The following is a 12,663-nucleotide window of genomic DNA, read 5'->3' as shown; positions in this document are numbered from 1 at the left end:
AAAATAGGGTTTTGTTGACGAGTTCTCCTGAATTGGAACACACAACTCGGTATATCGGCCTTGAAATTAGAAAATTCCTATTTTACATTTCACATGTGTCAGTTATTACATTAGTTACTGCATATGCAGTAGTAGGTTCTTACTTTGGTGACGAAGATGATTTTAGAATATCTTCGTAAGCGAAGCACATTATGCAGGCTTGTTTCTGATTGCCGAGTGAATACGAACGGCGTTTTGGTGCTCGCTCTATAGTATGTAATTTGTATGAGTGCAGAAATTTTCGAATGATCATTTTATAAAAGAATTAGTCATAATCATGTATTACCTCAGTGTCATTTGAGAATTCTAAATTGCGTCTCATAGTGAAAACATAATGAGCAAAGGGCGCGTTATTTTAATTACTGTTTTCTTATGTCTAGATGCAGGGAGAGCATTACGAGATGCGAGTCAATTTTAGCGGTCTATGGCAACTGTTATCCAGTCAATAAACGTTTGTTCTTATAGGCACTCTGTCATCTTTAGCAACTGGTCGCGCGTTTAGCGTTCATCCCAGCCGCCATTTAAAAGTATTCTAGCACTGCCAAGAACTCGGGGGACCGTTAATGCTCAAAAAAGAGTATTTGAGGGTCTTGCTGTATCCTGTTATTTATTTAGACTGTATTTGCCGTTTGCAACTTTCTTTAGAACAATATGCGAAGCATGCTTTGAGTACGGCCGTGGACACTTTCTCCCTCCGACTAAACTTAGATCAGCGATTGATCTGGTCATACAGGCATGAAGTGCAGTGATTAATGTGATTTAAAGTTAATTTCGACTCAGCTATTCGTACAATAGCTCTGAAATTGTGTCGTTTTGCTGCTCGGTGCTCGACGACACAGAACATCTGGAGTCGATTGGTATCGTACGTAGAAGAGGTAACATGCGAGGTAACAATACTCATCGGTAATCACCAGATGTTACGGAAAACCATCGACCTTTTAGATTAATGTATACTGAGTCATAGTCTGTAGGTTGGCGAGAGCGATCGTGTCTGCTACGGATACTGCTAAAATGATTGAGCTGAGATACTTCAATTGCACGACTTTTTTCACTTTTTCTTCGATAAAGCTGACACCACTTTGTCGATCCTTTGCATTTTATTGATGTAAAAGCCAGACCGATGATTTATAATCTCCTTGACCAGATCTGCCCGCGGAAACTCTACTTGAAAGAGACGACCCCTCCGTCCCTCCCCGTAGTTGATGCTACCTCTACTATCGTCACTATTCCTGTTGCTGCTACTTTTTGATGATGCTTAACCATTTCAGGTTATTATCCAGACCAGCTTCTTCTAACAGTAACGATGCGCTGCCGTAGCTCCAAGTACTCTAGATAGACTCTTCTGGCTAAACAGAGGTTTTGCCACACGCAGCCGGTTACTCCCAACGGGTAACTAGGAATGAATAGAACGTTACGTTAACATCGAGGTATCGCTTTGGGAAAAAACAGGCCATGGTTGTAACGGTCATCGAAAGGTATCTAAGGAAGGCCACAGCAGCAGCAACACGAGAGGAGTGTCGTCGTCGTCGTTTCTGCGGGTAATACAGATCGGGCGCGGGGAGATGAGACTCTCAGTACTGCAGTTTCAACTAAGAACGGGCACGTTGCCAGACGTTCAAGCGAAATCTGGACGGCTGAGTCTCTCTGAGACTGGGGATGGTAGTTAGAGCGACATTGGCTCTGGTTTCACGCTGCTTTTGTTCCTGCTGCAGCAAAAATAATAGCAGGGGCCAAGGCGATAGCAGCGACGGCCTAAAGGGCGTTACAAGTTCCATTAAAAAAGATAGCGAATCGAAAGCGAAGGCCGAAGAGAAACAAAGAAGGCAAGGGGTAGAAATGACGGCAATTTCAAGTGGGGGTGATGCGATTGGGGGCCGCCAAATAGAGGAAAATATCGGTCCGTTTGGTCCACCTATCTGCTATTAGTGTTACTATAGCTGCTATTCTAGCTGTTTCTAACCATTGCGAAAAGGAGATAGAAGCAAAATAGAATGAAAAAACGAGGTAAGCGACGATGCTTGACACCAGATAAACCTAATGAACCAGCGAGCAGCTGCCCCTCTCTTTTGTCCGCGCTGAAGTTCTATAGCGACACAACAAATCAGCAACAACATTGCGAGAAGTGACGGCAAACGCCTTCGCCAACGAACTCAGAGAAAGTTAAAAAGCTTTTGTGGCATTTTGTTGTCCAGCTTCTGGCTCCGACATTGCTGTGACGGCGAACCTCGCGGCTACCGTAATCGCAGAAGCCCGCTTGCTCTGCTCCCGTTCCGGGGCATCCGAGGCCAACTCTGCCAATGGCATCAGGCGAGGGGAGCACAGAACTATGACGGAACTCTTTCTTTCGTCGATTATATGCGAGCGAGCGAGCGAGCGAGTACGCTCGCACAATCCCGCCCACAACACACTTAACTGGCTCTATCCACCTTTACGATTTTGCCGCGTCAACTACATCTAGCTAAGCGGCTTTACCTTTATCTAAGGTACATAAGTAGAGCGATGGTAAAAGCAGAACCAAAGAGAGAGTGGGCAAGAAATAGATATATGCTCGGTGAGAGGAATGAAGGGAAATTGAAGAACCTAAGCTTCGTCCAAAGCCCCGCGTTTTGGTGTGGCAACCAGTCGGATAGCCCACTAGCCTGCGCAATCATTCATCCATGAATGATAGTAGCTACAATCTGCGTTGCTGACGTATCTCTATAGATACCAGGTAGCACATTTCCCGTTCCGTTTTCTCTACGTAGTATCTATCATCTTTCCTTTTGATCATTGCCAGGTCCTGCTGCAGTGTCCTGATGCCAGCGATGACGGAAAGAAACCGCGTATCTCCTGCAATTTTCTCATGCTGCAAGTTACAAAGTTTGACGCATCGTAAACGTTTCCACAGGACGCGTTGCCGCTGTTGCTCAAAACAAATTTGGGTTCGTCGTCATCCATCCACTTGCGAATTTTTCTTTCACTCCCACTCTGTCTTTGCTTTGTCTCTAAAATCAGTCGACATTCATATGCACGCGTGCACGCGTGCACGCGTGCGTGTGCAAGTGCGAGCTTTGAATAGTTACGAAGCTTCCACTCATACCGACACATAAGTAAACCCACCCAGCAGCTGCGGGTGTAGTGTGTAGGACGTTGTCAGGCTTTGCCGTGCAATCGAAGAAAAGGACAAAGGCGATGGCCGTAGCAACAACGGCAACGACCTACTGAACGGATAGCTGAGTATGGCCGTTTGCGTCCACCGGACGAATGTTAACCCACACTGAGTAGCTATGGTTTACACGGTGAGAGAAAATTAGAACTAGTCTAGATTATCGACAGTTCGAGCTAGGCTATAGGCAATGCGAGCAAAATACTAGTGTAGGCCTGCTGTTATTATTCGCAGTTCTAGGTTTTACCACGTGTAGCCATTGCAAGGTGCCCTTGACTCCATTGTTTTCATCCAGCAACAGCGACTCGTTCTTGCCGGCAACAGGATCAAGTCAGAAGTGCTACTACTGGATGGTGTTCATAAACCGATCCAATCAGGAAGCTAAGGGGGAACGGAGTGATTCGGGAGGAATTGTCAAATTGAAGCTACCGTGCGGAGTTGTCTCTGCCGTGAACAACATACATAATGATAGTGTATCTAACTGTGTCAAATTAAGGCTAGTTGGGCTGGTGATGTCGGCGCTGGTTTAGACCGAACGACTGGGGAGTTGGGGAAACTGGCACGTTCGTGCATCGCATGCCACCCACGCATTCACAACGGCGGCAGCAGCATCAACATACTCGTGCATCCAATCCCTACTTCTTATTTTTATTCTAAACTAGAGGGTGCCATCATGTACCTGCATATATATACATATATATATATATATATATAGAAGTGATGCTGCACGAGTTATCGCCCAGCGGAAACTTCTAATTATGTTTTAGCTCTATTCAGCTGACGAATAAGCGTCCAACATCAGCATATTGAAAAAGCTGAAGCATGAAATCGTCTCACGCATGGGAGGTTGCGCGTGTAGGTGGACAAGCAAAAATCTCCTTGTAAAAAAATGTTGTTTGCTTAGTCCTTAGCAGGGTCGTTGTGCATTCTGCGTTGTCCTCTTCGTATTTGTTGCTCGTCCCGTACATAGGACAAGCGCCTCCATTGAATACTCAATCTACACCTTTAGGAAAGTTGCGGAGCGTTTTGACAGTTGCTTTCGTAATTGTCATATTTCGTAGCTTGAATAAGGAACGATCCGTGCTGAATGATAATACATACATAGCAGTGTTTTGTTAGACTGCTAGCCCCTAGTAAATAAATGATTAGAACTCATCAAAGAGTGTCCCATAATGAGACAAATACAAAAATATGAATACATCATGTGGTTTTTAATGACCCGGCATTTCGTAGTTAAGTTAAGGGTACCTTGGTCTGGACACAGCAAATATCCACTCTTCTGACATTGAGTTAATTCCAATATAAGAAAATTTCGCCTGTCAACTGATTTTCAGTTGCAAACCTTCTGTAGACCTTAAAATGCCAACTTACTACGCAAAAATTATTTGCCAACTATTGGGCATTGTCTCTCAGGCTTATATTTAAAAAAAAAAAACTTGCGGATTATCGATACGCAGTTGATGAATATATTAACTATGAGGTCAATTAGCATTTTCGGCCATTTCTTGATCGATGTAGATGTGGTAAAAATCATTCATCTTTCGAAGTCGATAGTCGTTAATTACCTGTCTGACCACAGTCACAGGTAGATTTTTCAAGGGGTCAGATTCTGTTGACAAGAAAGCGGTCACATTAAAAAATACGTTTCGTATACATGAACAACCTTTTTACCCGTTTGGCTTTTCTATACGCAATCTTTCACTTTTGTTTGGGCGACAAGTGGGATTTGCATGCCTGTATGCGTTTTTGACAAAGGGAGCGGTTCTTCAACGATTCGGAACAGAAGTCGTTAAGGGAAAAAAGGAAACAGCTGAAAAAAGAAAAACCACTTCGGATATGCTTGTTTGGACGAGCTTCGAAAGTCATCGAAGTTCCAAAAAGCGCAGTAGAGAAACAAAAACTTTATGTTTATGTGATGAAATTGTGATTAGCGTACAGTGTAGGCACGGACTTCTCTAAGAATTGGATGGTTCCTAAGGTCCTAGAAGGTAACGCTTACTGAACTTGAGGTCTCATTGTAAATCAGTCTAGTACTTAAAACAGGGAAAACAATCATTGTTACTACTATCGTATGTGATGTCCGTAATTTAATTGTCGTTCCTTATTACTGTTTGTGGTAATAGCTTAAAGCAGCAGGCCGGATGCTCCAAGAGCGCCGTAACATGAAATATTATTATTTTCGGTAAAATTACACTAGCACAAGGTTTAGGTGTATCGTAGAATCGTTTTCGGTTTCCAATCCTGTTATAAAATAGGTGCTTCCGCGAAGGGTGCAGAAAAGCTGAAAATATTTTTTACACCAGTGTGAGCTGTCGGCCATATTTCCTAACGATATAATATAATATTGAATCTGCGAAAAAATTAATATTTTGTCAGGGTTGATAATAATAGTAATAGACGGTATCGTCCCTGTATCGTGCTACTCGTATTTTTATTGCTGCTATTATTTATTATCGCAGAAAGTATATTTATTTTGTAAAAAAGTCGAATTGGTGGCCGTTTGCGATCTTAACAAAACGGCATTTAGTCACGACGACGAAGCCATTTCATTATGACTGGTTTAATTTAGTGACAGTTTAAAAGATAATAACGTACTTTTTTGTGCCTCTAGCTCGCTTGTCGTTTGATGTTTGTCAATAAACAAAAAAAAAAAACTAATCTTATGCTATTAAACCTAACGAGCACCACAAAGTAAAATTCACTGTACACACAATCTACGGACACACGTGTCTGTATGCATACTCGTGTTGTTATTACTTTTTTTTTTTCGTTTTTAGTCTGCAACGCTTTAAGTCAGCAGGCAATGTATGCCCATGCAGACTGAGCCATCGATGTTCACAAAACGTCCATCCAAGCTTGAAAGTTTTTGAGAGAAATCCTAGGGAAAATAAGTCCAACTGCAATCTCTCTTGCAGTCATAGAGAGAAAAGTTGACTAGCACCAATGGGAAGGCTCTGTTTTCGTTGGTGGAAAGCGTCGGCTCTAATAAGCTTATTTTGAGCGTATCTCAGTTGTTCATGTACCACTGCCCGCTGTGTCAACGCTGAACGGCCCTTCTATAATGTTATAGTGGTAGTACATAAAAAGGCAAAGTGGTTATACAAAAAAATAGTAATCGGCAGCCATTTACGACAAATCGCAGTTAGCGTAATTCCCCTACAGCTCAAGCTGACTGTGTTGGTGTATCCTTATTTTTATGTCAATCGATACTTAACAGATGATCTATCCTCACCGCGTCAGCTTATACCGTTCGATGTATTTCGTTCATTCGGTCCCCCAGTGAATCATCCGTCCAGTTATACGTTCCCCCAGTTTTATACGGCTGTGCTACTGCAGTCACTGCCGCTGTCGTTATGAAGCGGTTGTTCGTCTCAAACCTGCGGAGATGGTTTTTGTTTGACTTCGCAGAAACGAATTTATAGAAGGGAGCGGGTTGTGGGCTATTCATTTGCGCGATCTAGTATCTTTACACGAACTTAGCCCCGTGTCAGCATCACCGCATTTAGTCATGCGTGCGGCCAGTTATGAGATGAAGACGTTTGGTCTTCGCGACACCTCGTCTCAGGATGATTATTCCTGCCGTAATAATATTCACGACGACGATGATGATGATTCGGGCGTACGACACAAGGTACAAGATCAGAAATTGATTTACTTCGTTGAGCTTGCACGTTGCGACTCTTCTAGAACTAGACATATATCTATATTCAAGTGAAACATATAGTAACTACGCCTCGCCGATTCAACCACTGGATGAACTTTAGAATTATTCGATATTGTTAGGTCTCGGTTGTTGGCTTAGGAGCAAAAGAGTTTTTTGGTTTTTGCCTTTAGAGCTTAATACCAAAGCCAAATACTGTTATCTCAGAATAATTTGGCGCGCATATACGATACGGTTATTTTCTAGCAGATGGCCAAAGCTGTCCTACAAAGGCTAAAATCGACTTCGTTTTGTCGACCTGTCACTTGAATTTGTGCCTATAATAAGATGAACAACAATGATTTGATTGAACATCCCAAAAAGGACTATGCACTTTTTACTTGGTGCATTTAAAAATACATCACTATAATTCTAGTCCATCATGATAATGTGGTAATTATTAGATTTGAGTTAATTAGTTTGGGGGGTCGAAAATATGGCGTCCATAACTTATAAGTTGCTCAAGTTTTCCTAAAAGCCCGCTATAGATGTCTTCTATGAGCTTCATAATTGTCATGCGAGACAAGTTTATAGATGTTGATTTTCCTCTGTGTGTTTAGTGCCCCGGGCGCTAAATGTTGGTCCTTCGATTCGAAAGGTCAGTGTCCTATATAGGATATTCTGCCAAAATGTTTACCCTGTAAAATGTTGAAAATGCAATAGTATATTGTGTACGTGCTGGAATAATCCGTGATTTGCTGAGTGGAGCCCTTGCGTTTAGGATGTGTTTTCTATATTTACTGTTATTCCATTTTTACTGAGACTAGAGAAAATGCGTTATATGTGCGGAAAGTGTATGCAAGAGCACTTGAACATATCATATATATATGTCTTGCTCACTATTTATGCACAAGGAACACTTATATGCTCTAATTTTCCATCTAAAATTGAAATACTTACCCTCATGACTCAATTTACATTGCGCTCTCTTTCTCCAGATCTAAACCCAAGTAGCCCCTATTGATTCTACTCAATATGGGTTTCGCACAATGACTGAGTGTGGCTTAGAGGCGTACAGTGTGACCGATGGGTGTAATACAGACACCTTCGAATTAATTATGTACAAGGCCAAATGAGTTTAATGAATGCTCTCTGTAATACTGATGGAACTATTTAAATTAAATATGAACGCCATTTGATTAATTGGCCTCAGGCCGCTCCTGCAGATTTTGCAATAAAAATAGATATATGATATAATGTTAGCAGAATTTTGATGATAAATTTCTCTCGAAAACCATTCAGTGTCCTGTAGTGTGAAGAAGAAAAGGACGACTATCATTATCGGGCGATTCGGTGATAAGCGACAATCTGCGCTACATTCGTTTGATAAATTGCCAATGTTATCACACAGAATGATTTAGCTTTAGCTGGCTCTGCAGAGTACAAGCACAAAAAAATTATTCTTAAGTGTTACACTAAGTGGAAACAGCAAAATAATCATTAGTATAGAAGGCCACCCGTGGAATCACAGGACCTGTTTGGCCGGAACGTTTTTTCTTTCGTTGATCAGATGTTCCTTATGCTTGTCGTTCGTTACATATTGACTATGTAAATTGTGTGTTCGTACTTACTTTACATTTTAAAAATAACATAATCCATTGTAATTACAACGCACATTTTCGTCAGTTCCCACGCTTGGCGTCCAGCACAGACCTCGTCTGCGATGTCTTGAGGAGTTTTTGTATTCGCGCTCAATAAGCTAAAGTGTTTTTTTTTTAAAAAAACTAAAGTGTTTTTTAAAAAAAAAACGCATAGGCCGCTATATGAAAATGCCTCGATCCCAGGTGAAGGCCGTTTTGGGTCTGAAATTTGCAAGTGTATGTCTAGCTACGAACGTTGATCTGTACCCCGCGGAGCAACCTGTGCTAAGATTTTGAACATAACGAGTACAAGCTTAAGCTAGTGTGTCGTATCTAATTAACAGCAAGTGCGCCCGACGTAACTAATGGCGTGTTAATGATAACTGATTTGAAAAACGTGCGGAAAAACGCTCGTATATACGCCATCATGTCTACGCTGAGAAGAAAGGCGTCATATGGGAGCTGTGTTTGAGTGCTAACTGTTAGTGAGAGCACCGCAGTAGCCATAGGCGACACTCTTCGATTTGAGCAAAGATCAGACAATTTTTTTCTTAGTAGCTTCAGCCGTTACTTTTCATACTGACCCGACCCAAATTGTTCCGGAGCTTTCATAGTTAGTGTGACTGCAGTTCTATCCTACTTTTGGAACAACAATAGAATATTGTCGGGACAATAAAGGGAGATCGTATCTATGACTTCTGTGTTACGGATAGTTATCAAATACGGGTATAACATAGGGTATCTATTTAATAACATTACTTTTTGCTGTTGACTCTCGTAATTTGCAGGCGGCGCGCCAGTGGTCTCGAGGTGAAGCCAAGCGGCAGAATGTGAGGCCCAGTGCAATCGAGATTTCTAAATCTCATCCATTGTACTTCACTTTGTATACAATATTGTATTAAAGAATCGAGAACAATATCTCCTACTATTGAAGCAGCAGCAGCAGCAGCAGCAGCTAACGGCCTCAGCTGTTACCCATGGAAAAGTGTTGCGATTTAATCGTCTACTTTAGCAACAACGACAACAATACCAGAACCAAGAAAGGCTTGACAAAAGATCTACGGCAGCAGCAGCGGCGGCGGCGAGAATTAAACCGGAGAAGACAAACAGGGAAGACACTACGTGCAAATCTATTCTTTTTCTAGTCAAATCATTATTTTTATTATATGATTGTTACTAATCTTGTTAGGGGGACGTCGCCATTGCATACGCGGTCCCTCCCTCAAGCAACGTATGGCTATAGCCCAAGCTGGGAAACACGCTTGATCAATTGATTGATTCACATAGCCCGTAACAACGAGATCAACAATAGAAGGAATCGCAGAAGAGAAAGAATGAAGTTACTGTTAAATCACAAAAGGCTGATCACCAAGTTTTTCCGGTAAGTAAGAGGCGACTTTTTCGATAGTGACCTTTAATTTCGACAAGCGCCAGTGCCTAACAGTGAATTTTTTCAATGGTGACAGGAAAATTCTGTGACAACACGTTGATACAGCGTATTCACAAAATTGCCATATAGATTGTTACCTAAATATTATGACGTCTACAATATGTTAATAAAAAAAAAACATCGTTACAGGCCGCAATCTCGCTAAATGGTAGTAACGAATGCGAAGTTCTTTCAGCGACTACTTTTCTAGAAAACATATATATATATATATATAGTTGGTTCCGTCCCACCATGCAGTAGAGTAGAGACACGACGAGAGCTGGATGAAATGTGAGCAGAAGTATATTATCGTACTCGATTAAATTAATGAATAAGTAGTGCAGTGCCTCGCGCCATTTAACCGTGGCCGTGGCCTGAGAGTTCACTATTACCGTCAGAGTCAGCGCGTGGATCCCGCCGGTTAACTAACGATCGTGACGGCACTCAACAACGCTAAAATCTGAATGTGTAGCTTTGGCTCTCCGCTAAACCCAGCCTGCAGGCTGTCTTCAACCCGTCTAGATACTTTTACTTGATTACGAGTATGAACAGACGCGTGTACGACAAACACTATCAACAAAAAATGTCAGCAGCGATTAAACAGATTGGGTTGGATTTGATAGCTTTCGATAACAGTTCGTTCATTGTTGTTTATAAAGCATGGGCTGCCGGTCAACGTGTCGAGGAGAACACAGATGATAATAAGAAAAATTATAGCAATTTACTGTTTTTATTTCGCTAGTTTCGCTTGCCGCCACCAGCAGCACCGCCATTGTCCTACTCAGGATGACGCGGCCATGGAGCAACTGCGGTCATCGTAGCCATGATGATGATAGTGACTGTTCCTGTTAGTGCCTATACTTCACCCTTATGGGACCATAATATTGCTGGGCTGAATGGAGTAGCTGTTTCGACGAGATAATGTCCAGACACGGCGTTTTTCGTTCCGAAACAAGATATAACGTATCACGGTTAGATTCTTCTTTTGTCATAATAAATTTAAAAAAAACACAGCTCAGGAACGACGTAATGATAAGATGCAAGTTTCAATAAAACAGTACATGTGAATCGTACTAAGTTTCTCATTCACATAATTTGAGGTTGACATTTCCCCTATCAGCGACAGTTGTCTCATTTCAGTCAAAAAATGGCAAATTTTGCTTGATATACTATCAAGCCAGAGAACAACAATTGTATTTATGAAAAGCCTCCCGTTTAGACCATTGATGAGATACTGATATCCATGTATGCGTCAAAAGACATAGCTTCCTGTATTTACTAAGGTAAGCCATTGCTATTTACACGTACTTATTGCCACATACAATTATTATACATATTATAAATGAGTTTCTGGATGATAATTCAAATACGTAATAGGTCGTATGTTGTCACAGATATGGTATCGTAGGCCTCTTTGGTAATTCGTATTGTATAGACATCTTTTGTTGAGTAGAAGAAAATGTTTGTTAAACGCGGGAAGGGAGTCTGCTGTGTCGTAATGGCGTTATAGCATGGAGACAAATAGATTAGCAGGTATACGTCCTTTCCTGTTTCGAAGTTCGGCCTCCAGACGCGCAGCGTGTTACAAAATAACCGAAAATCGTTAAGAAACAAACGTTTACAAATAATATGAGTATAAATCGTGATGGCACTTTTACACCAGGAGTGGTTTTGCGCTTAAATATTATACATCCTGCGAGATTATTTATAGGCTGCCTATTATTTATAGCCAAATAGTTGGTATGATGATATTTACGTTCTGCATCGCTGTTCTTTTCCTATAATCCCGTCTTGTTCCTTGTCGTCGTCGTCGTCGTCATCATCGATGGAGTTGATGCACTCCGGAGATAGTCCCCAGAGAACGCTATCAGAAAAGCGAACCTATTGTGGTCGAATGTAGAAATGGAGCCTCATTTTACCAGCTTCATCTGGTCTAGCTTTGTTTAAATATGTGTTACTGCGCATTGCTGGTGGCTAGCTCGGTTCATTGCTTTTTCTCTGTGCCTCATAGCCTGAACTGTCGTCAATGTATCGTCTGGCGCTCGAGTCTGTGTGCGTTTTGTAGCCCAGTATCGTTATTTGCGCTTGATCAGTGTTGACCACCCAACAGTTCGAGTATCGCACGTTAACATTGGCCAAGTATTAGACTCAAACAAGGAATAGATTGATATCTTTGATCACGGTCTTAAGAAAGCGTCAACGCTATATGTTTTTCATATAGTTTGTTCGCAAGGATTTCTCACGAGCTGATTTGAACTGTTTATGACGCACTCGTCCAGCTTTGCTTTGTAGCATAAGCTATATGTTGCATCGCGACACGCAATCAGCTTTTATATATCCGATGCAATTTATCTAAACTCTGCGAAACAGAATTGAGCGGTTAAATGGGTGTCACTGCTATCGTACGAGAAAATGGGGTCAATACATCACTTGGTCAAATACCGTCATGGCAATGACCACCATCATCATCACAACGCTTTACTATGAATATGAGTATTACTTGTCCTGCTTTGCGTTTTCTTTCGCTCTACTTTACCTTGTCCTTAATGTTATTGTTGCTGCTACTGCTGCTGCTACTTTTGACAGTACTAAGTGAGCGCAAGGCATCTTTTCGATGTAAGCATCTTTAATATCGTCTTTGGTTGGATCCGCAAAAAGACGGTAAGCAGTGACTAATTCTGTACCTTCTGTCTCAGCTGGGCCTTAAGGGCGTTCGTTTCTCAGGCTTCGACAATCATCAGCAGATGGAACTATCTCGGCCATTGCTGAA

At 41.7% G+C, this 12,663-nt stretch overlaps 1 protein-coding gene across 7 annotated transcripts in view; it reads left to right on the top strand.

Annotated features, from left to right (window-relative positions):
* The window catches only part of LOC111244938 (protein O-linked-mannose beta-1,2-N-acetylglucosaminyltransferase 1-like), a 98,270-nt gene that overhangs the window by 50,216 nt on the left and 35,391 nt on the right, over positions 1-12,663 (top strand). For 4 of the 7 annotated variants that reach the window (XM_022792549.2, XM_022792548.2, XM_022792547.2 and 1 more), the window contains one exon: positions 9,253-9,845. In XM_022792549.2, coding sequence (XP_022648284.1) covers positions 9,799-9,845 — 47 coding nt within the window. In that variant the 5' untranslated portion in view covers positions 9,253-9,798. Of the gene's footprint in view, positions 1-3,169; positions 3,318-9,252; positions 9,846-12,663 lie in introns of those variants that run through there. The other 3 variants (XM_086981300.1, XM_086981298.1, XM_086981299.1) reach the window with 2 other exon arrangements.

The sequence above is a fragment of the Varroa destructor genome, unplaced genomic scaffold (genome assembly GCF_002443255.2).
Source record: "Varroa destructor unplaced genomic scaffold, Vdes_3.0 BEIS01000002.1, whole genome shotgun sequence".
NCBI classification, from domain to species: Eukaryota; Metazoa; Arthropoda; class Arachnida; order Mesostigmata; family Varroidae; genus Varroa; species Varroa destructor.
The sequence above is the reverse complement of the archived record's forward strand: the minus strand, read 5'-3'. Positions and strand labels throughout refer to the sequence as shown.